Genomic DNA, 25,338 nt, shown 5'->3' on the forward strand with positions numbered 1-25,338 from the left:
CTCAATTGCATCTTCCCTAGTTCGAACTAGGGTGGTTAATGTAGTCAATCGAAGTTGCAAATGAAGCCCAGGATTTAAATATTCCGGGCTTCATTTGCATCTTGCCGGGCGCTGCCATTTTTAAATCCCCAGTAGTTCGGACTCCGTGCCCGTGTTCCATGAGGAGTAATGGTAGCTCGAATTAGATAGCCTAATTCGAACTACCTGCTCCATGTCGCATGAAGCCACGGGCACGGAGTCCGAACTACTGGGGATTTAAAAATGGCGGTGCCCGGCAAGATGCAAATGAAACCCGGGATATTTAAATCCCGGGCTTCATTTGCAACTTCGATTGACTACATTAACCACCTTCATTCGAACTAGGGTGGTAGTATAGACATACCCCCAGAATGTAGCACCCGTGGGGACTTCTCGAAGGAGAAGAAAGAGTTACTCACCTTGTGCAGTAACGGTGCTTCTTTGAGATGTGTCCCCATGGGTGCTCCCTCCTTCCTTGGCTCGGAGCCCTTGGTTCTGACGGGTGCAGAAGGAACAGAGGAGCCGTGCCGCGCGCGCGCCTAACAGATTCCAATGACACAGGGGGCGCTCTGGCGCGTGCACGGCACGGTGGAAACAGTTAAAAAGATCTCCGATCGCCGGTACGAGGACGCACCAGCACCCAGAGTGGAGCATCCACAGGGACACCTCTTGAAGAAGCACCGTTACTGCACAACTGAAAAGCCCCAGTCACTTTAACCTCTCTTCGTATGGGACCCGTTCCAAACCCCTAATAATTTTAGTTGCCCTTTTCTGAACCCTTTCCAAGGCCAAAATATCTTTTTTGAGGTGAGACAACTTCCTTTATGGAATGATTATTCAGTCCTTATCTACAAGTGGTTTTACTAGAATGGGATAGGATTTGGAGGGTGCTGGTTTCTGTATTACATCTTGTCCCTCTGCTACACATAGTCAGAATGGGCCTGTGTCTCCAGAGAATTCCCTTGTCAGGTAGATAGAAGGCAGGTAAGTAGAAGTTGATAAAAGTGGAGTGGGAAAAGAGCCGAAAAGAATTAACCCTTCTAAATGTCCTGTCTTCTATTAACCTTTGGTTTATGTTGCTGTCTTTAAGATCAGAGGTGGAAGAGATGTAGTCTGTATCCAGCAAGTCACATACATTAGATTGGTAGTATCAGATTGGCAACATGTAACATTTCTTGGTTCTTTTTTTACCAGGTGGTCATGAGAACTTTGCCAAAATGATTGATGAGGCGGAGGTGCTGGAGTTTCCCATGGTGGTGAAGAACACACGGGGTCACCGAGGTAGGTGCAGGAGTGAGGGAAAAGGTGCATGGTGGTGACCCTCGTTTCAGGGATCCATGTGTGATGAAGGGAAAGGATTTGAAGAGGCTTTATGTCAGGGGTTAGACTTTGTTTTCATTCTCTGTCTAAACTCTTCTAACTTCTGAATTGCTTCTGAGGGTATGTCTATGCTACTAGCTGAATTGATGGTCAGTGATCAATCCGGGGGGTTGATTTATTGTGTCTAGTATAGGCACGATAAATTGATGGCCAATCACACTTCTGTCAATGAAAGAATGTCTCCTGTGGATACACCACAGTGAAGATCTACTTAATGAGGTGTCTAAGTATTTCAACTTCAGCTGTACTATATGTGTAGCTGAAGTTTATGCAACTTAGATCACTCTTCTTGTGGTAGTGTAGACCAGACCTGTGTGTTGAACAGACTGCAAACTTGGGAGACAATTTTTAATGCCGCTGGTAACATAGGGTATGTCTACACTACCCCGCTAGTTCGAACTAGCGGGGGTAATGTAGTCATCCGCAGTTGCAAATGAAGCCCGGGATTTGAATTTCCCGGGCTTCATTTCCATGAAGCCAGCCAGCGCCATTTTTAAATGCTGGCTAGTTCGAACCCCGTGCCGCGCGGCTACACGCGGCATGGAGTAGCTAGTTCGGATTAGGAAATTACAGGGGTTCTGCAAGTGGTGCATTGGCAGAACTGTGTGAGGAGGCAGGACTGGAATAGTGAGTTTCTATAGTTTTTGATTGAGTGGCATGAGCATAACTGTGGAGGGAGGATCCAGGACTTGGAATAGTAGTGAAATTGAAGAGGAATTTCAAGGCTTAAGGTACATCATCTGAATTCAGTGAACCTCCCATTTCTTTTTCTTTATGCTTGTCTTGGTCAATAGTTTCAGTTTAATCAAGTGGTTAAGAACCAAACTGGACCTAAATTCTATAGCAAGATTTCTGATTCTGTGAGAGTGCTGCAAATTCTGAAGCAGCTTCCAATAACTGAATAAGAACCTCAATTTATAATGTAAATGTCAAAAGTTAAGTGTTAAATCAGTTTATCTTAATGTTAAATTAGTAAATTATCAAATGAAGGAAGATATAAACAAATGTGTTTTTTCTACACGGGATTGTACCAGTTTAATTAAATTAACTTTAAAAAATTGCCTTTAGTGAAAGTGATAAAAGCTTCTTACATAGCCAGAGCCTTAGACTTTGGAGCATGATTATGTAGCAGAGGGTAAGCGCCATATCTGTGGAATATGTGGGACCCACCAGGATTTAACTTGTCACTGCGTGGCATTCTGCCGATTAGATCTGCTAAATAGAATCAATAGACAAGCTTATAGCTATCAGTTCTTCTCCTTACATAGCCTGACCTTGCATAAATCCCTATTTATAAAAGGTACTTCAAAACAAAAATAATCCACTGTGAAATCTACCTTTGAATAGTGTCATCCTTCCTTGAATGCTTGCTAATGTCCATTGAATATAGGTGTGTGTGCTGGAAGATTTTCATTTAGCAGTATCCATAAGGCGATGGCTTCAGTGCCCTCTGGAGTGACACGTGCACACACACACACGCTGTGCTATATAGGACACTGCCTTTACGCTCATTTCCTCCTTACTGCTAGTGGTGGTGCTCGGAATGGCTGTGCAAGAGCCCTTACAGTTGCTTTTCTGGTGATTGATATCTGTTTACTTGTAAATAGTTCCTTCTTAGTGGTTAATTGTTCATAGTTCAGAAGAAGTAGTAAGTCCCTTAGGGACGTTGCCTTGGGACTGGGCGTGCTCCAGTCCTCCCTTGCCCCAGCTTTCAGTTGTGTGTTCACAACTATCCCAGGTTTATGCCCATTGGCCACCCTCTTGATGAGTGTTTTATGGTGCTTGGGAGAAGCCCATATCAATGACAAGCACTGAATCTGCAAATCACTTCAGCCATGAATTAAAGAGAGAGACATTTGCCTAAAAGCGCTCCTCATGGAGTCGGTGCTCTGACTTGGAACAGGGTGCCAGTGCTTCGCCAGCACCGATCTCCATCCTTGGCTCCAGCTAAGAGGCCTATGAAAGTGGGCAGAGGCAGGTCGCCAGGCTCACGTCAGGGCAATCGAAGAGATGATCCGGACAGGCAGCTCCATCAACCTCCAAGGCCCCACCTCAAACGTAGAGATGTAGTCCATCTCACTCCCTGCCACCTAGTCTGGGCAGCTGTGCTCAACTATATGTATCATCCTCCCTGGAGCCTCTTCCAGCAGCCTAGGACATTATGTCAATGCTGGGGCTGTCTACATTAGTTGCAGCCCCATCCACACTTTGTCTGCCTTGGTTCTTTATTGGGCAGCATTCCCGCTCTAGAGGAGCTGTCAGCCGACGGTCAGGGCAGTGTGTGTGTGTGTGTGTGTGTGTGTGTGTGTGTGTGTGTGTGTGTGTGTGTGTGTGTGTGTGTGTGTTTCCGAGAAAAGGTTAACGTCCGTGTCTTTACTGCTAGGACCGGGGTCCCATCGCAGAGGGTAGCCAGCAGGCCAACAGACGCCCCTTTATAGGAAGAACTTATTACACCTTAGATTTTAGCTTCCTATAGTCAGCCGCTGGCCAGTTTCAACAGCGGCTGAATCTGGACGCCTGGGACAGAGCAGCTGGGGCGCTGCCAGGTAGGTCCCCACAGTGCCGCACCTCGGTGCTGCGGGGACCAACCCGGCAGCACCCCAGCTGCTCTACCCCAGGTGTTCCCAAGTCAGCCGCTGCTGAAACTGATCAGCGGCTGATTCCAGGAAGCCCGGGACAGAGCAGCTCTGCCTTGGGCGTCCTGTAGTCAGCTGCTGGTCAGTTTCAACAGCGGTTGAATCTGGATGCCAGTTCCGACTTGCATACAAATTCAACTTAAGAACAAACCTACAGTCCCTATCTTGTACATAACCCGGGGACTGCCTGTATAAGAGGCGGCCAAGGAAACAACCCCATTTTCCTTCACTTCATGCTCCACTCGTTCCAAGTCTCTCAGCAAATTCCCTTTTTGAGGTTGAGCCTGAGGGTGACACCACTCAGTTCACCGGATTCTCCCCCTTTTATTTGCCAGCCATTAACACCCCTTCCTCTTTGCTTGGCACTCCATATTTATGGACCGTTGGGTCCTCATCACGGCTATATATCCTGCAACTCACCTCAACTTCCTTCTCCCTGCTCCAGTCTGTCCTCCTTCAGGGACCCTTATCACAAGAATCTGCTTGTTCAAATAGTTATGGGGTTGCAGCAGATGGGAGCAGTGAAGGAGGTTCAGCCCCAATACAGGAACCAGAGGTTCTGTTCCCTCTACTTTTTAATTCTCAAGGCCAAGTGGGGCTTTCGGTCCACCTTAGATCTGAGAGATCTCAATCACTATCTGTTGAAACTCAAGTTTTCCACGGTCTCCCTGACCTCCATCACCCATTCCCTGGGTCTGGGAGGTTGGCATGTCGCCCTCCAATCTCAAAAATACATACGTTCACGACACGATTTTCCAGGGCCGTGGACACTTCTTCCAGTTTACCGTAGGTGCCTCCATGCACTAGACATTGGGGGGATATTCTGAAGTCCAAAACTATAACAGGGTTAAAAAACTAGATAAATTCATGGAGGGATAGGTTCATCAATGACTGTTAGCAGGGATGGGCAGGAATGGTGTCCCTCTGTCAAAAGCTGGAAATGGGTAACAGCGGATGGATCATTTGATGATTCCCTGTTCAGTTCATTCCCTCTGGGATACTTTGGCTACTGTCAGAAGACAAGATACTGGTCTAGATGGATTTTTGACCCAGAATGGCCATTCATATGTTCTTATTCAACGTCCTGCCCTCCTTCTCCACTGTTGGAGTTTCTGGCAAGAAGGAATTGAGTGTGGAGGGGATCTGCAGTACTCTGTATTGCATGGCATGTGCATGCTACTCCAGGAAGTGCTGAACCCATCTCTGTATGGATACTGCTGAGGGAAAATCTTCTGCCACTCGTGCATGTAGTGAGCACACATGTCTACGTTGAATGGACACGAGCAGCACATCTCAAAGAACACCTGTTACAGAAACAGCTCTCTTTTCCAATGGTGTGGTTTCTTCTGTGTCCCCGCTCTGCCAAATACAGTAGACTTCCGATAATCCAGAATCTATGGGACCTAGGTGGTGCCGGATTATCAGATATGCCGGACTGTCAGGAGGTACTATAAGATGGTTATATATACACACATTATATACTGTATATAAAGTGTTCTTAACCCTTTTTATTGTACATACTGTATACAGTATACTGTAATGTTTTCGTGTTTTTTTTAAGTCTTTTTTTACCCTTTTTGCTCAGTTCAGCTGCTGCCGCTGTTACCTTGTAACTCATTTTTTGCCGAAGCTCACTATCTAGGCTCTTGCCATTTTGATGCCGGACTATCAGGAATGCCGGACTATTGGATGCTCGACTATTGGAGTTTTACTGTACTTGAAAGTTAAATACAGAACAGCAGATAACAAATGGTATTTTAGAAAACAATGGCTTACATGTTAATTAAACCATTCAAACCTAAGGCCATTTAAAGAACAGTTTACATCAGTGCAAATGGGCACATTGTTTTTTATTTGATAAAGCGTAATTGACTGAAATGCTTCCTACCATTTTCCAAGTCCTTGTTTTTTCCATCCCCATTTTGGGAGCACAGTAGCTGGGAGAGAGGGGAAATAGGGCTAAGAAGCAGCATGAGGAAAATGAACTTAAGCGCTCTCTGGGACTGGGTAGGTTAGGGTACCATCTTAAATCCTTCAGAAGCAGTGTTCCATGAGTGCTGGCTTTAGCAATTCCATGTTGTATAGCAATCTAGTGCTACAGAGACCATCATCCCTAAAGGAGCAGAGTCTGCTATATTGATGTCTCCAGCATAATACTTCACCTCATCTTCCTTCTGCTTCTCTCCCCCATCCCATTTTCTTCGTTAAACGAGGCAGTTGACCAAGAGATTTTGTAATGCAATAATGATGCAGCACAATTCAGTGAAGTTCTGCCATACAAATTGGCAGTGCCTTAGTACAAAGTGTATTATGTAACACATTTAGATTCACAAAGGGTGTCAACAGAAGAGGAGAGCAAATAAGAGTAAGGCCAATGAAGGTGAGGAAATGAGCTCCAGAGCAGCGAAGTCTGCTCCAGAAGTGCTTTCCACTGACATTAGAGACGTTAAAAGGAAGGATAGGAAACTTATGTGAGGTGACCTGAAGAAATAAGATGTGGAGTAAAAAGAACAAATCAGAGGTTGACTGAAGTAAGTCTTTAGAGTCGCTTGTTAGAAATAGGCATTGGATTTCTAAAGACTCAAGGTGGCCTTCTTTCATAACTGTCACTATGGTCTACTGGTTCTTATGTTTGGTGGAATAAGCTGCTGAGTTGTCTAATTATGTCAGCTCCATCAGAATTAGTCACATATTTCTCTCAAAACCCTCATGTTCCCTGGGATGTCTGTCACCTCAGTACTTAGATGTTGTGTTTACAGGCATGCTATTTTCCTTGGGTATTTTTATAAGCATTTTACAGCAATGTGTTAATGCCATAGAGTTCTAAATTAAATTTATTTCGTAGCTGTCTGAGCAGCTCCCATGCATGAGAGCTTTTTATACCTTGAAGTTCCCCCTTTCTGCCTGAAAGAGGGGAGAGGTTGGCCTGTTGGTTGCATGTGTGCTACCCAATTTGTGTCGCTTCTCCTTTTATCTGTCAGCCCCCTATCCTTAAAAGGATGAATGTTACAAAGGTCCAGCTTCTCTATTAAAGAGCTTTTTTGACTTACCACCTTGACTGTCTTTGTATATTCTGCGGCACTGAAGCAGTTGAAGGTAAAGGGATATAAAATATATCCAATTCATGAGGATGGGCAGTATTTTTTTTTTTTTTTAATTTGAGATTCTTTATGTGCTGAATCTGTAACACAAGGTATGTATAGTGGCTCTTGCCCTCTTTCACCAGTCCCTGATCTCAATGTTTTCTCTTGGAACAGGCAAAGCTGTATTCCTGGCACGAGATAAGCACCATTTGGCAGACCTGAGCCATTTAATTCGTCATGAAGCCCCTTACCTGTTCCAGAAATATGTCAAGGAGTCCCATGGCAAGGATGTGCGTGTCATCGTGGTAGGCGGCCGTGTAGTGGGGACCATGCTGCGCTGCTCAACAGATGGGAGGATGCAGAGCAACTGCTCACTTGGTAGGAATGGCACTCTTAGTGGTCTGGATTGGAATTTGTGAAGCCCCATGGGAGATGAGTGGCAACCCCAATTTAATTGAGAAGTTTCATATTTTTTAATGTATTGATGTTTATTACAGTAATGCTTTGGACCACCTGAGAGTGGGACCCCATTGTTCTAGGAACTGTACCGATATAGAATGATACTGTCCCTGACACACAGCTTAGTCGAAATAGAGAAGACTATGTGGGAGAAAAGGATAGAACACACAAGCAGAGTGAATTGGTGGTAAATATATCGGTGCCATGGTATTTTTGGTCTTGGTTGGTTTAAATACTTTCAGTGGGATTATGTTATGGGAAATAAGATAGATTGGGCAACAGAAAAAAAGGAGATGAGGGGTTGAAGCAAACCATTCCGCACAAGGGTGAGACTGTATGGAGTGAAAACTGGAGAGAGCTGTCTGAGATCACTGTCGGTCAGCACCTGCTTAAAGTGTTTTCTACAGCAGCTGGACCAGCTTCAGTCTGGCTGGCTCCTCCATGCAGTTTTGTTTCCCAAAGACACATGGCTCCTACTGACCTCAAACGGGAGGTAGGGAAGAGATTCTCCCATGCACAGTTCTGGGTTGGGGGAGTTGTGTTGTGGGAGGGTTAGCTGTGGCTGAGTCCCATTTTTACCTTTTTCTTCACGTGCAGTACAACTTCAGTTTCTCAAATGTTATGGAAATCATAAATGGTTGAATGATTGAGGAATTTTCAATGTAACAGATCCTAGGGGACGTGACTCCATTTCAGAACAGTGGTTTGAGAAAAGGTATTTCAGATAGGATTAAGCCATAGAGTATTCATCTTAAGATGCAGAGCATGCACCATTTTCATTAAAACCAGTGGGATCTTTGGCTATAAGGTCATTAGTGTATATGGCCCATTAAAGCAAAGATATCCCAATGATCTTGGCAAAACATGCACATTCATGTCTGAAATCTAGGTACATTTCCTAATGCTTACACACCCACCACTGAAATATAGCCATTCTGTGACAACCGTTTTAACATTAAACAAACGTGCTAGTTAATATTTAGTACAGGAAATAAACAATACTACATACAACTAAAGCTTCAAGGGGCATTTTAAGGAATCAAAATTACTGTTCATCAACCTAGTATTCAACTTGGACACTGGAGTTAAGAAATCTGTGTAAGATTTTTAAAATATTGGGTCAGGAGCACTTTCCACATCCCTTTTTAATCTTACACTGAGTAAAGATAGCCTTAAAGAGTTTCTGTTAAATATTTTACTTTAGATTTTGGCAGTATTTGGAATGCTATGTGTGGTCCTCCTTGGTCTTCCAAAGGCTTCTTGAGATGTATTGGGAGCCCACACTCTGATTAAAGGGAAGAATGTTCAGCAAAACTGCCCTTTCTTTCAAATACTCATTAGGTATTTGAATTAAATAAGGCATTCTTTGCATGGCAGTGGCATAGCTACAGCACTGCCATTGTACTTTTTGTGGTATCATAGCATAGATGCTTCCTTCATCCACAGAAGGGATTAGGTCTGCAGTTGTCAAACTATGGTCTGCAGACCATTAGCGGTCCATGGTTCGACCTCAGCCCACTCCCCCGGCGCTTCTGGGAGCCTGTACTGGCATTCCAGCCTTGCTTCCCCGTCACAAGGTTAGAGCACCAGCGCTGGCTTCCCTCAGGGGAGGGAGCCCTGAGCCTCCCTGCCGGATCTGGTTTTTGGGGAAGAAGCAGAGCCAGAAGCAACTCCATGCGCTGCCACTCTCCTTCCCCTAGCTGGGGAAACAGCCAGAAGCACTGTCAGGAGGCTTTCTCCACTGTTCCCATTGGCTGGAGTTGCAGCCATTGGGAGCAGTGGGAGGCCATGCCTGGGACATTGCCTGTGAGTGGCGTGGGGCGTGAAAGCAAGTGCATGCCCTCCCCCATGCCCAGATCCTGCACCCTCACCCTGCTCCTGCACCCTTCCTCCTGGCTAGACACTCTTACCCCCATCTATGCTACTGCACCTCCCTTCTGGCCACATCCTGAACATAAGAATGGCCATACTGGGTCAGACCAAAGGTCCATGTAGCCCAGTGTCCTGTTTGCCAACAGTGGCCAATACCAGATGCCCCAGAGAGAGGGAACATAACAGGTAATCCTCACGTGATCCCTTTCCTGTCACCTGCCTCCAGAGAAACAGAGGCTAGGGATACCATTCCTACCAGTCCTGGCTAATAGACATTGATGGACATAAACTCCGTGAATCTGTCTAGTTCTTTTTTGAACCCTGTTAAAATTCTAGCCTTCACCGCATTCTCTGACAAGGAGTTCCACAGGTTGACTGTGAGCTGAATGAGGAAACACTTCCTTTTATTTGTTTTAAACTTGCTGCCTATTGATTTCATTTGGTGACCCCTAGCTCTTATATTGAGGGAATAAGTAAATAACTTTTCCTTATTCACTTTTTCCATACCAGTCATGATTTTATAGATCTCTATCATATCCTCCCTTAGTGTCCTCTTTTCTAAGCTGAAAAGTCCCAAGTTTTTTTAATCTCTCTTTATATGGAACCTATTCCAAACCCCTCATCATTTTTGTTGCTCTCTTCTGAACCAGTTCCAATTATAATATATATTTTTTTAGATGAGGCGTCTATGTCTATACGCAGTAAAGATGTGGGTGTACCATGGCTTTATAAAGAGGCAATAAGATATTCTCTGTCTTATTCTCTATTCCTTTTTTCATGATTACTAACATTCTATTTGCTTTTTTGATTGCCCCTGCACACTACGTGAATGTTTTCAGAGAACTATCTACAATGACTCCAAGATCTCTGTCTTGAGTTGTTGTAGCCAAATTAGTCCCTATCATATTATATGTATAGTTAGGATTATTTTTTCCAGTGTGCATTACTTTACGTTTATCAACATCAAATTTAATTTGCCATTTTGTTGCCAACTGCACCTTCCCTTGCTTTGCCCCTTCCCTCCTGAACCCTACCTCCCTTTCCAGATCCTGCATTGCTATCCCACTCACTGCATTGCTATCCCACTCCTGTCTTACACACTGAACCCCTCATTTTTGTCCCCACTCCAGAGCCTATAGGGGTCCCAAAATCCACTAATCCTAGAACCCCAGAAGAATAAATCCGGCCCATGGGAAGCCCTGAATCTCAGTTCTCCCTGTCCCCCCTCCTCGCCCAGTGGGGCTAGTGTGCCAGAAGAGCAAAGTGTCTCAGTTGGGGTTCACATCTCTCTGTGGAGGGAAAGAGGGGGGATTTTTTTGCTTCTCACTTGTGTAGTCCCCAGCTGACTTTTCTGTGGGTCAGTGGCCCCTGATCCAAAAGTTCCCCACCCCGCCATAAATAAAAAAAACATTGAAAACTTTTGTGTTGGACATACATTAATATTTTACTTTATTTAAAAAGAAGTTTGATAAACTAACATGAGAAAGTGAAAATACTTGATCTGTTTAATAATTTAATATTTCCTTTCTTCTTACTAGTTAAATTAAACAGTTCTCCCTAACTGCAGCACTAACAAAATGGTTCGGGCATAAATATATAATTAATGGTGAGTTTCCATTAACAACTGATGGTCCATGGAAAGGTTTACATTGCGACAGGTGGGCCACAGGCCAAGAAGTTTGAGAACCACTAGGTTAGTGCAACATCATTATCTTGACAAGGATGCAAAATTTTTCACATCCCTGACCGATGTAGTTAGGTCAACCTAAGTATTCAGAACAGTCTTTGCTTAAATGGTAATAAGAAAAACTAAAAATCCATTTTTCTCTCAGTGGCTTAGGTTTTCAGGCTCATCTTTTGTGATGCCAGATCACCAATTCTTCAGTTACCATAGTCTTCATGATAGCAGATCCGAGTAGATAACAGGAGAAGCAAGCGGTGCTCAGGGAGGGGACGGCAGAAGAATGACACAATGTCAGACCACATGCTAGCAGAACAAAGAAGCAAAACACACATGGCTTCTTTTTATAATTTGCAGGTCAACTTTAACATCCCTACAATTAAAGTATGTGTTGCTGTCTTTCCTGACCATCCTTCTCTGCAGCACTCTGGATTTGCCTCGGATGTTTCCCATTCATGAATCGAGCCATCCCTGCTATGATAGCAGGTGAAATTTGACCAGACTACAGCCTGAGGTCTGACCCTTCTTTTCCCTTTTGCCAGGCGGTGTAGGGATGATGTGCTCACTGAGTGAACAAGGCAAGCAGCTGGCAGTCCAAGTATCAAACATTTTGGGGATGGATGTGTGTGGCATCGACCTACTGATGAAAGATGATGGCTCATTCTACGTCTGCGAGGCCAATGCAAATGTAGGTTTCATTGCCTTTGACAAGGCTTGTAATCTAGATGTAGCTGGTATCATAGCGGACTATGCCGCTTCTCTCCTTCCCCCCGGTCGCTTGACGCGGCGTATGTCCTTGCTCTCTGTGGTGTCCACGGCCAGCGAGACTAGCGAGCCAGAGCTGGGCCCTCCAGCTAGCGCCGCTGTCGACAATATGAGTGCTAGCTCCAGCTCTGTCGACAGCGACCCTGAGACCACGGAGAGAGAGTTGCTCACCAAGCTCCCGGGGGCTTTATTCAACATGAACCAGCTATTAGCCAATGAGATCAAACTTCTTGTGGAATGATGCCACGTGTAAATACATGACCAACAACACTCTTGTAAATTTTTTTTTAAACCAACTTGCAATGCTGTTTTTCAGAGAAGCTCAGGGAGATGAGGAGAGTGGAGGGGGAGGGAGGGAGGAATTAGATAAGAGTGAGATTAAAAGTCACATATTCTCTGATTGCTGCTCTTACTTTTTAATCCTGCAGAGCATATGATTGATTTAATTTTGGCAGCCAATCTCTAGTCAGTGATAACTAGTTCAAACCCAAATGAGGATTTTATTTATGTGCAGCTGTGGTCCCAAGCTTATTGCAGAACATGTGTATTCATGGGGAGATATTACAGCGCAATTCACACTTTTTTGGATTTAGAATGCTATCTTGCAATTCTCCAAAAGTATCTGTGAACTAATGCAGCTGTGAAGTTTCTCCTTCCTCTTTAAGAACTTGATCTTGTGAATTGCTTGAGTGCCTTTAGCTTCTAAGAGAGCTGAGGGTGTTGAAGGCCTGATCTTTCAAAGGTGCTGAGCATCTGCAGTTCTCATTCACATGAATGGGAGCTGTGAAAAGTTCAGCATCTCTTAAAATCAGCCCATTATGACCTTACAGGATCTGGCCTTAAGTGATGGGGTAGGGACAGGAAACTTGAGCTTTCAGCATAAACCTGCGACTTCTGCCATCTCAGTATTAACTGGCAGCTGTGTGTCCATATTTGTTTTTTAGGGGATTTTTGTTAAATCTGTTGGGTTTTTTATCATTTTAAATCCTGGCTGCAAGGCAGGTGGGTAGAGGAATCAGTCATGTACTCATTCATGGCAGAAGTGGCATGTTTTAACTATTTTTGCACGATTGGAGGAGATAAACAGCATTGTAATGTTCGGTGTACAAAATAATGTTTATCCAATGTGAAAAAGAATTACACTAGTTTAAAACAAATGTGCATTGACTTGTATTTGTTAGTGTTTTAGTCTTTTTGAGAGATAATCTGTTAATGTTCCATTTTTTTTAATACATGCTAGTCCAACACACCGTTCTCTATGCTTGCATCTTTAACAGTGGCCAAAGTGAAAACATCACAACTTATTTAACAAAACACTGACTTGAAGCCTGTAAATCATTATTTTATTTTTGTCATTTTGGGGGGGAGAGGGAAATGTGGTAGGGTGTGGAGGAGGGAAAAGGTTGGTGGAAACCTCAAGGATAAAGCTGAAGTTCATTTATTACCACTAATACTAGGCTTGTATTTTCCATATTGAAAAATGTCTGAACTCTTTTTTGTCAGCTGAGCTCCAAAGCATGGATCCAGGGGAAAAATACACGGTTCTTGGCTTTGGGAAATTGTGCAGAAGATTTAAGAAAAAAAAAAAAAAAAGGCCCAGCTAGAATAAAAATATAAAAGGCCACAAGCAGTGAATAGATGGATCCTGGATCCTGTGTATGTGTGTGTGCTTTGCTTTATTTCTTTTTGGTTTTTGGGCTATTCAGTTTCATTTTTTCGGCTGACTGATTTTCTTTCTTCAGTCCTTCTGGCTGTGCAATTTCTCATTCAACTTGAGCAGTTTTGGGAAACTAAGAACCAAAACAGCAGTGTTAGGTCCAATTTTAAGTCCTCACCTTCCTCCTCCTCACCCCCTGCTTGTTCCTTCCCCTCCTTCTGGGTTCATAAAGCACCACAGATAGGTTGAGAGATGCGCCTCTTTTTAGGGGGGGAAAAAAGTAAAACATTCACAACTGAAAAATGGTTTTGTGAAAAGAGGGTTTGGAGGGTGGGTTTGTGTGTGTGCAATGCTGCTGTTATCTGGATACTTTAAAGGAGCATGTCCCATATATCCTCTGAGGCTCTGCGCTTCCCACCTCTGTGGCCCCTTCTCACCTCTCCGCTGCTCTGCTGCTTTACCGTCACTCGAATTAAGCAAACACAGCTCATGGACACTACGGAGAGAGACTTCAAGAGGCAATAAACAGAACAGTATTAACCTGCTTTCATGGAGGTTTGATCATGCTTATTTGTACAGTTTTTTTAATTTTAAAAAGGAATGTAATAAAATGAGGGGGTTTTGTAGAATTAAATATTATTATTAAAAACAAGTGAAAGGTTGATTGTTGATGTTAGCTGATGGAGTGGTCCAGCTGATCCAGCAACTAAAGATGTTTCAACAGTCAAGGTCATCTTTGAAATTTTATTCCTGATCCTTCAAATACACAAGTTATAACAAATTAAAACAAAGGTTTTCACTTCTATAAAGAATCAAAACACTGCAGCATGGGCTATTTCCCACCCAACTTTCTAATTATTGGGTGAGAAAACTCTTCCTCACAGGCTTGCCTCCCCTTATCTGCTTTCTAAAGAGCTATTTTTTCAGTAGTGTTGTGTGTTCCCTTTGAGACCCTGATTGAACCTGCCGTTTTGAACCCTACTTTACTGTACATACTGTTAGCACCTGTGGAGGATATAAATGAGGGAGAGCAGACAAGTCAGCTCCATGCCAGCTGGAAGTAATCAGCTAGAGCCTCTGCACTACTGTGTCAGTTAGTAAATATACTATGCTGGTGGAAAGTGGCTGGTAATAGCTATCTGATATGAGCTGTCTTGAGTCCCCTCATTGCTAGAGGGAAAGAGATTGTGGCAGGAGGAACATTTAACGCAGCTCACCTTTTAGAATTTCCTACTTGCCCTTTAGAATAATATAAATTTGTGAAATGGTACATATATTTATTCTGAAACAAGCAAATAGACTATGGATATCATGTTGTGGCTGGCTCCCTTGTGATGAGATGCTCTTGTGTGATTGCTGCTTTTTTTTTTTCTTTTTCCAAGATTGGAGAAAAGTGTTTGGGTAGTGCTTGTTATGGAGTAGGATCAGGAGTTAAACCTTTATACACATTCGCGTAGACAGTAATTTTGATATTGCTTATGGAAAGCCTTGCTGAGGATTCAAAGATTTGTCCATTTGAATCAATCTTGTATGTTCCTCCCCTAATCTACCCATTGCCCCATGGTCAGTGGGGAAGAAAAAATGGGTTTCACATGTATGCATGTAATACGCAACTAAAAACTCAAGCCTTTGCTAACCAAGAGATGTCTCATCACATCTAAACACTATATAGCTCAGCACTATGTGCTATACTCTCTTGAGTTCCAAGTCCTAAAGAACACTTTCCACCCTCCAGTACCTTAATAGAGCTAACATTACCTGTCATATTCTGGTTTGGAAGCTAATATTGGGAAAAATGGGTTATCAAAATATGCTGATGAGGTTTATTAAAGAGTTGATACAAATAATCATAGTACATGAGTTAATTAAAAAATAGATTTAAGAGCGGGGAGGGAACCTTGAGTTAGCCAAGCAAGAACTTAGGTTTGCAGAAATAAGTTTCTTAAATTAAACTTGATGGAATTTGTTATCCTGTTGGTAACAGTGATATTTTTGGGGGGTTATGAATTTTTCTGTTATGTGATTTGGTTACATGTTTACAATTCCTTGTTTATCATGAATAATTCTAAATTGTCTGTATGGCTTTGTATATTGTTACGCCTTGTATTATTTTAATTCTTTGATGTGTTTTATAAAATTGCCCCTTTCTGGAATGCTACAATGCTGCGTCTGTAACACATGATGGAAGAGCGATGCTGTGTACTCACATGGACTATTTATTTTTTCGTGTTCCACCCTTCCGAGCTATGTGGTCATACTTTGATGGCTTTTCCCTCCTGCTTCACATTTATAATCTTTCATGTGTGATATTTTGCCCAGGAAACACCTCTGAACTAATCTGTATGTTGGCCAAAAAGAGAGGACATTTCATCAAATTTTTCACTGGACTTTTTAATCTAACACATGAAATCAGTAACTCTTTTAAACCTCCTCTCCTCTTCCTCAAATGCAAAAAGCCCTAGTTGGTTAAATATGTAAGGGGCCTCAAGAGCTTAGAGAGACTTTGTGAAAGCAACCCGTGTATACAATATCTTTCTCATGGCTCACTCTTTTTGAGAAGGTTTATGGGCTATATGGCTGGTGTGAGACACACGATCCACTCCTGTTCTCTCTATGGAATTGTAGGTGCTCAGACAGGTAACCTCTGTTGCTACTGTTTTATTTCCTTCATTTTTAATTTTTCACTGTTCTAGGAATTCCTTTAAAATGTTAACATATTGCAGGATTTATATCCAAGTGTTTGCTGCCTTTTCCTTTTTGTTTTGTTTTGTTTTCTTTTACATCTCTCTTGGCCTTGGAGAGTGTTCCGATGGCGGATCTTAGCCGGTTGTTGGTAATCTCCAAACCCCTTGTGTTCCAGATTTCAGTTGAAATGTTTGGGTTTTTTTCATTTGTTTAAACCAACATCACGAAGCGTAGTGTGGGTTTTGGGTGGACATTGTAATTTTGTTGAACTGAAATTGTTCTATTTTGTGTGCATTATTTTTTCATTTAGAAAAGATGTGTTCTAACAATTCGCACTTTCTTACTGTTCTTTGCAAAACTTTTCAGGAGCCAAAAAAGTCAAACAATCCAGAGAAAAACTTCCCTTCTCCTCTTTTCTGATGGCGAGAGTGAGAGCTTATGAAAAGTCCTTGAGAATGTTCCTTCCTAAACTTTTCTCCCCAGTAATGCAAGCTGGTAAAACAGTAAACGCAGCAGATTGGCAGCGTCCAAAATCGACCTGTTGGCAGGTAAATTCTCTTTCTGCTCCTTCTTTTCTTTTTTTAAACTCTCACGTTTGCCTTTCTTTCTTCCATTTTCCCTGTCCACCCACTAGTTTGATGAAGCTTCTCAAAGGATGTCTTCAGTAATCAGGGTTAGAGAGCAAATCCTGTTTTTATTTCCTCTGCTTGTACAGACAAGATTTCAAGAAACTTCAGGATTTTTCTCTTGCTCTGCTCAGCTGAGCTGCTGCAAGGGTGGATTAAATACCACTGCTGTATCAAAATGATTGGGGGGATGATGCCTAATTGCACACATTCGACCATACTCTTTGTATTTCTATACTTTCTCCTTCCAGTATGCTATTCTGGCTTAAGTTTTTACAGGGTTATGGGGCTTCCCAGGTATACAGTGAGCACAAAGTTTAACAGCATCAATTAGGAGTTGAAATGTATGGAGAACTAGTATTAAAAAGGTTCAATTAGGGTTAAAGTTTTGCAGATATGGTGGACGTGGCAGATGGGAGAATACCTCTGCTAAAGAGAACAACCTCTGGGCTTATTGCATCTGCTTCAGACACTTCTAATGTCCTCCTAACTATAATATCCAAGTACCAACATATAATTTTCTCTTCTGTGGCACCTCCCATCCACTAAAGCATGTTGCACATGTTGACAATTTAACCTCCCAAATTCCTTGTGGGATAGGAAACCCCTGGTTAAACAGGTAGAGGCAGAGGTGAAGTGGGTGTCGGAGCAAGAGTCATTGCAGTGAGAATATGACACTTCAGGCTGACTTACAAGTGCTCACTTTGTATAATTTATTTCTAGGTACACTTGCTCTTCTTTTGAAGATCTTTGTGAATAATTCTTATCTTTATATGTGTTTAAAAATTCTACTTGTGAACTTCTCAATTTGTTTCCTCTGTGCTCTTGAAAAGAACAGTGCTTGTGTGAGCAACAGTACTTAAATAACAGCTTCAAAACAAGACGGGGAATAATTCTAGGTAGAGCCAAATTTTGCTCTGTTACGCTAATCTGAAGTATCAGTGGAATAACCAGATTTTCACTGGCATAACAGAGTATAGAACCTTGTGCCTTTTAATTTTACATGCAAGATAATTGTATAGACCTGTTTGTACTCATATTTCCAATGCTTTTTCCTTTCAGACACACCCACTTCTCTCGTCTCACCACTGGGCAGGCCTTTTCCTTTATTTGTGTATATTTTTGTGAATCAGCTGCTGTAAGACACAATTTAACACTTTCAGGCATGTGGCTGGGTGTCTTCTGTTTTCGGGAAAGATCTGTGGATTTGTATATTCTTTAAAGATAGATTTGAACCCTTCTTCTCTCTCCCGCTCCCTGCCCCTCAATCCCCCTTAAGTTAACTAGATCTTAATTCACCTCTAGACTTTGCAGCTCAGACCCATGGTTATTTTATTTCTTCAAAGTTTTCTTGGTGATAGAAAATGTTAAGCCCTGTAGTTTGTGTAAACAGTCTTTGGTGGGAAACAGAAGAGAAAAGCTGTTGTAGTACACTGAAGCTAATGTGTATATACTATCCCACCCCTCCCTTGTTGTTGGATTGGCTTTCAAAGAGTGATCTTGATATTGCTTGTGTCCAGTGCTATGCAAAAGGTGTTGGGTGAGGGGAGGGTGTTGGAGAAACTTGAATAAGCCTTGGCATCTTAGACAAAGGAATCCCTGTCCTGTGATTATGTGAGTGCTGAACAAGAACTTCTTCTATATGCCCTTATGCTGCAACAGAATAATAAAACTGGTAGGTGGCAGTAGCAGAAGGAGGAACCAATGTGGCTGGGACCCGCAAAACATACAATTCAAGGAGAGATGGATTACAAAATGTTAACTGAAGTAAGGGGGACAGAGGAGAAGGGCAGAGTCCTTGAACTGTCACTTTGAATGGTGAGTGTGATTTTTACTCAATTCTTTCACGAGGAGTACCGGTAGTTCGGAATAGGACCCTAGTCCGAACTACCTAGTTCGAGCCCCGTGTAGCCGCGCTACACGGGGTTCGAAGCAGCGGGGATTTAAAAATGGCGGCTCCCCGCTTATGCTAATGAAGCCCGGGAAATTCAAATCCCGGGCTTCATTAGCAAGTGCGGTATGCATACATTACCCCGCTAGTTCGAACTAGCGGGGTAGTGTAGACATACCCCCAGGTATTAACTAGCAAAACGGTGTTCTGTTGCTTATTCAACCAAAATGTCTTAAAGACCAAAAGGTTCTTGAAATTATAGTGCATTGATATGGCAGAAATATTACGTAAATGTGAATGCAATGAATAATACAGAGTTGTAGCTTTATTTCTTTAGTAAGACTATCCACTGTTCACTTAAATACTAGGAGAAAACCTTGTTTGCTTTCCTTATCTGAGCAGTCCCATCAAAACTATCTGGAGTATTTATTGTGTGGAAAATTAAGCAGCATTTGACCTGAGGTCATTGCAGAGGGCACAAGAAGCTTGGTCTAGGTGCAAATTGGAAACGTGTTTTGAGTACAGATTTGAAAAGAGTTGTGTTCAGTGAAGAGAGACACAAATAAAGTTCTAGAGGATAGAGAACTGTAGAGCAGAAAGCTCTTTATTTCAGTGTCTTGACTGTAAAGACATCAGATTGTGATAGTCCAGGCAAGCGGAGTCAAAAAGCACAGGTGAATGTTTCAGCAGCAGTGGAGTCAAGATAGTCAAATGGAATCCAGTCAACCTTAAAGCTCCCCAATTGTGTGTTGAGAGAAAGAAAACAAAAAACAAACCTCCCTCCCCTGTGGAAAATACTTTTTGGTTTTTACAAGTTTGAGGAAGAAAACAGATTGCAGTGGATCTGAGGATTAGCATGATGCAGGAACCAGTGGACCTGTCCAGACACAGATCGTTATTCTGGTCAAAACTGCTGCCATGTTTCTCATAGTAAAATGTCAGTTTTTTACCTCAAGTGGGAGTGGAACAGGAAAACAGAGAGGTGTGAGGAAGGCAAATCCTTCTGAGAAGAATAGTCAGTCTCCTAACCCAAAATGTATGTCAGTCTTATAACAAGGAGCCTACCAGATTCACAGTCAATTCTAGTCTTATTTCACAGTCACAGGATTTTAAAAACTGTAAATTTCATTATTTCCGATATTTAAATCAGAGCTGTCATAGTTTTGTAATTGTAGGAGGTCCTCACCCAAAAGAGGATTGGGGGGGTTGCAGTTTGTCACCCTTATTTCTGCACTGCTGCTGGCAACAGTGCTGCTTTCAGAACTGGCTGATTGGAGAGTGGTGGCTGCTGGCTAGGAGCTCAGCTCTGAAGGCAGAGCTACAGCAAGCAGTAGCGGTAAAGAAAGGGCATTGCCACCCTTACTTCTGCACTGGTGTGGGTGGGACACTACCTTCAGAGCTGGATGTCTAGCCAGCAGCCACCACTCTACAGCCATCCAGCTCTGATAGTGGGTCAGAAGTAAGGGTAGTTATACCATGATCTATCTACAATAACCTTGTAAACCCCCCTCGACTGTCTTTTGGATCAGGACCCCCAGTTTGTGAAATGTTGGTCTCTGTGAAATCTGTATAGTTCAGAGCAGTAGTTCACAAACTTTAGCAAGTTGAGGATCCCTACTTTGATTTACAGTCAAGCCCTTCTGCTTGACCCAGGACCTGCCCCCTTTCCTGAGGCCATGCCACTACTCAGGCCATTTTTTGCTCGCTGCTCACTTTTACCAAGCTGAGGCAGAGTTTGGGGTTCATGAGAGGTTGTCAGCTCTGGGAGGGAGTTGGGGTTCAGGAGAAGGTTTGGGGTGCACACTCTGGGAAGAGTGTTGGTGTGTGGGAGGGAGATGTGGGGTAAAAGTACACAAAAGACCAGACTTCATGGTCTGAGACACATTTTTTTCTTGACTGTGAATTTGTTAGAGCCCTACTCAATGCATCTCCAGCAAAGTTGTCTGGGGAGATGTGGATAAGGGCAAGGCTTTAGGTAGCCATTTTAGGTGTTCAGCAAAAGCTTCTGAGATGCAAGAAAAGTGAGGATTAGATTAACATTTTTCTCACTTTTTTGCATGGCAACATCTGTCCAGTCTGTTTTCCCATCAGATGCAGCAGAGAGCACAGTGTTTACTGCAACCCCCTACTGGTAAAGAGATCCAAGAAGGGATTGAAATGGTTTGTATTTCTTTTCATAGAGTCGAGAAGGGGAAAGAGGTGCATTCATGAAAAGGGGTGGGGCTTCATTGGATTTTTTTCTCTCCTTTCCCCCCACCTCCATGCTGCGCGCCTGCATGGATTAAGCTGGGACAAAGAGTGGCATTTACATTGTGCTGAAGCAGGGCATTGTCAGGGTATTTCTCCATTTTCCTTTTGTTCTCTTCAGAAACCCTCTTTTTTTCCTCTCTATAGAATGTCAGTTAAAAATACAGGGGTTGGGTGGGGTGACAGAGGGAATGGAGACAGTTGCTGTTAGCAAATCAAATCAAAACTCTTTAATGGCATGACAAGCGATACAAGCGTTGTCAAAGTATACATACAGCTCCTTTGTTACTGTACTTTAGAGGAGGGTCAGCATATTGGACATTTGTCCTGGAGAGGGCTTAATAAAAAGATGTCAATGGGTTTCGGCCTCTATGTCTAATTAGTGGTATTGGTCATTTCTGATTTGGTGGCAAGTTGCTATATAGGAAAGAAAGAAATAGCATCTCTAGGATATGCAGAGGTTTCTCTTTGCTCTAGCACTGTACTTGGCGGGAGGGAGAGCAATGTTTTTTCACTTCACTGCTCATTCCCAGTCTGGAATTTCTCTCCTATAGGGAGCAGAGTGGGAAGGAGGAGGGAAACCTGGATACATCTTTGGTAAGCAGTAATTTTGCCTGTGAAATAAAATGCAGGTTTCCAGTCTGATTCCAATCCTGCACTCAGTGATATTTCCGAGAGAGAATCAGACTTGCTGGTTAGTAAGGGAGGAAGAGAAACAGAAGGAGGAGGAAGTTGAAAGTGCTCTATGCCTTGAATAACTGCATCCTTTGTGGCTGGCTTTTTATAGCTTTCTGGTGTGGCTGTGTATATGTCTTACTAAAGGAATGGCTGGCTGCCGAAATCCCTCTGCTTTTGAGAGATGAGTTCAGTTGGGGAGAGGATTAGACTAAATGGTACCTAACTAAAACCTACCAGTTAATTCAATTTTAGGGCTTGGCAAGACTAAGACAAAAGATGTTTTTCTTTTTTAAATGTTAGCTAAAAAGTTTTAATTATATTTTCAAATGTCTATAGAATAGGCAAGTTGTATTTTAACATGTTAGCTGGTAAAGGTGAACTCCCAGGTGGGGTTTTAACACCTACTAAAATACACCTTGCCTAATCTACTCGAGATTTAAAATATTTTAGCTAATGTTTTAAAAATTTACTTTTTACACTAGTCTAGGCATATCCTTTCAAATACTGGGGAAAAAACGGAATCCTGTGGCACCTTAGTGACTAACAATTATTAGGGCATGAGCTTTCATGTGTAAAACCCACTTCATCAGATGAATTGGAGTGGAAATTACAGAGGCAGGGAGGGTATAAATAAGAAAAGAAAGAAGTTACTTATCATGTATAGGACCAGTATTAATGATGCCAATTAAGTCTTGGTCTGGTCTACTCTAGAGATTTAAAATATTTTAGCTAACATTTAAAAAAGAAAACAATTAAATATTGGCCTCATTAACACTGGCTTTGCACTTAATAAGCAACTTCCTACTTTATACACGCTGCTCTGCCTCTGTATTTTCCACCCCAGTTCATCATGAAGTGGGTTTGACCCACAAAAGCTTACCTGTTAGTCTCTAAGGTGCCACAGGATTCCTCATTTTTTATTTTTTTTTCCAGATAGACTAACATGGCTGCCTGCTAAGATCTTTCAAATGCTGTCATTTAAACTTTTCTGCCCCCTGTGAATGACCATATTCATTTCTCAAAGGGAAATGTTAGAGTCCAAACTTTACTTAGTCTTCTTGAATGTTTAATTTGTGCTGAGTACAATGGCAAGGGGTAGTTCTGTTTTGGGATGCACTACAAAAATGGTTCTTTGAATTTGCAGAGCACTAGTAATATATAACTGCCACAGAGAAAGGCAGCAGTTTTCAGACATCGTTTTTTTAATGTGATCCTGTATCATTTACCATATATATTGCATTTATATAGCAATGTTATATCCTTGGCTTGAACTACAGCAATATGATGGACTTACATTTTGTGGTTTGGAGGCAAACTAGAATCAAGTTGATAATAGCTACTGTTTTATGGTATCATAAAAAGATGTGTATAGTCAGTGCCCAGGGGGATTATTAGTTCTGAGTCTGTTATATGAACTCTTTGTATTATCTGATGGAATCTTTGACAAATTGTGTCTTGATTCAAGTTTGACAAGGAGAAGGATGCGGTTGTGCTTCAAATCACTTGGACTAAGAGTTGGAAATCCTGGGTTCTGTTCCTTCCTTTGCCACAAACTTGTGTCCTCTGGGGGAGTCATTCAATTTCACTAAGCAGGCTTCCTCTACCATTCACAAAGGAAGAAAGTGGGGGGAATGATGGATACTGACTCCATCATGTGTGTGGTCTGAGGCTTAATTCACTAAGAAGTACATCTTCTTAGTAGTATTATTGCCTAGATAAATAAACAAGAAGTGCTGTAGAGCATAGCTCCATGACCCGGGAAACCTAAAACTTCAGCAGAAAGAGGGCAATGGGTAGTACTCGGGGGGAGGGGGCACGTGCGTGCACACACTAGCTCCACTTTTCGATGTTTTAATGCAGTTGTGGGGTAGAGTTCAAGAGTGTTTGCGATAGCAGTGTGTCTGTGGTGGGGGATAGGAAGACAGCTGTGGCTCTGCTTCATTGCCTTTTTGTATAAGAATAGGATTCCCTCCAGTGTCCTGCAAAGTTTGTCAACACTTTGATGGGGAATATGCTGCATCACTCAGTCTCCACTCTCTCCTACAGGTATTGGCCTTTTGCTGCAGTTGTATTTTATGCACACAACTTGCAATACACACTAGATTCATTAGGAAAACAGTCAAGATGAATTGCTTAAATTTTTTCAGGGGAGTGAGAATACCATACAGCCCCAGCCATCTGACAAACATATGTACGATAGATTTCACACCAGCATTCTAATTATCTTCCTCTCCATCTGTGGGTCAGCGTATGAGATAAGTAGCCCAAAATCACAGTCTGCTGTAGGAAGCTTTTGTACCCCTTCCTGAATGCCAGAAATGTTTGTCTTCATGTGCCCGATTCTGAGGCTTTGTCAGTGGGAGAGCCAGGAAGAGAGAGATTGCCGTTTGACCCTGCTAGATTTTTACACAAATTTCTCTCCATATGAAATGTTTCTGCAGGAATGTAATGCTGGTGAAAGATGCTGGATCAGCTGCCCAAGGGATTGACATCCTCTATCCACAGGACAGGTAACACACAGGCACCAGTGGTCAAACTTTGGGCATGCAGCCTCCACTGCACTTTACCCCCTGTGGGGAAGGGAACTTCCTTCAGGTTAAGAGGGGAGTTTGATCTACATGGCCTATTTAGTCCCTGGCATGTCTGCTGAGACTGCCAATTGCAGTGGTGGTTTTTGTATTGCCTTCTTGAACTTCTGTTTGTACAGTCTCCTTGGTGAGAATAATTTTCTGTGGTTTATTTCTCTAGGTTTTGTGAAGCGGCAAAGAGATCTTCCTTTCACCTTTACCCTCTCGATAATGAAGGGAGAGGAGAACAGCACTGTATAGATGTGAGATAATAGCCAGAGTTTCAAGATGAGATGACAGCAGCCACATTGACGCTGCCTTTGTAACATGGAAAAATTAAATAAAAGTGTTGTAAATTGTAACTTACAGAAGTATGAGGTTATTTTCAGTAGCTGTTTCTCTGTAAGCTTATTCTCTTCCTCTGCCTTGTGATTAACTTTTCAGTGTGTCAGCTGACATAGAAAATGTGGTGACCTCATAGCACTAGTGTGGTAAAGACAGAAATGTACAGCTAACTCCAAATTCTCTATCCTATATCTTTTAAAATATCTGGTATTTCCCCTGCACATTTCATTCTAAAAGGCTTTATGGAGTGGGTATGGGGTAGAGCTGGATGACCCCGAAATGCTTTAGAAACCAAACATCACTTTTCCAGTTTTATCAGATCTTTGCTATAAATCAACAAAACCATAATACAAACCAGAGTGTGTGTACGTGCACTATTTCTGTCCACAGGGCAGTCAGAACTGCTCAGCTGTGTGTCATAGGTCACGTATTGCTGACCCCAAATGAAAATTCTTAGATCATGTATTGGTGATACCAAATGATTAGATTAGAGTAGAATATACTACTTATTACATCTTTTTCATGTGATAGGAATGTGTGTTAAAAAAACAACCTGAGATGTTAAATATATACATTCTGAACATTTCCCCATGATAGAAAACTGCAAGATATTAGTAAAAATACAATATATAAGAAGAAAAGTACATTTTGACTACTGCTTAATTTATAACTTGCCTTTGGAAAGTTTTAAAAATGTGTTACAAAGATTGAAGTAAATTTATGAGAGATCTAATTTGACACAGTCAAT

At 42.3% G+C, this 25,338-nt stretch overlaps 1 protein-coding gene across 15 annotated transcripts in view; it reads left to right on the forward strand.

Annotated features, from left to right (window-relative positions):
- Window positions 1-24,607, forward strand: part of RIMKLB (ribosomal modification protein rimK like family member B) — an 86,683-nt gene extending 62,076 nt beyond the window's left edge. The window contains exons 5-11 of one of the 15 annotated variants that reach the window (XM_089771740.1): window positions 1,213-1,299; window positions 7,292-7,495; window positions 11,672-18,680; window positions 20,829-20,913; window positions 21,555-21,597; window positions 24,120-24,188; window positions 24,427-24,607. In XM_089771740.1, the coding sequence (XP_089627866.1) occupies window positions 1,213-1,299; window positions 7,292-7,495; window positions 11,672-12,135 (755 nt within the window). In that variant the 3' untranslated portion in view covers window positions 12,136-18,680; window positions 20,829-20,913; window positions 21,555-21,597; window positions 24,120-24,188; window positions 24,427-24,607. Of the gene's footprint in view, window positions 1-1,212; window positions 1,300-7,291; window positions 7,496-11,671; window positions 18,681-20,828; window positions 24,189-24,426 lie in introns of all 15 variants that reach the window. The other 14 variants (XM_089771744.1, XM_075902205.2, XM_075902179.2 and 11 more) reach the window with 14 other exon arrangements.
- Window positions 24,608-25,338: the final 731 nt, after the last annotated feature.

This window comes from Pelodiscus sinensis, chromosome 1 (assembly GCF_052426305.1).
Source record: "Pelodiscus sinensis isolate ZL-2025 chromosome 1, ASM5242630v1, whole genome shotgun sequence".
In the NCBI taxonomy this organism is placed as follows: Eukaryota; Metazoa; Chordata; order Testudines; family Trionychidae; genus Pelodiscus; species Pelodiscus sinensis.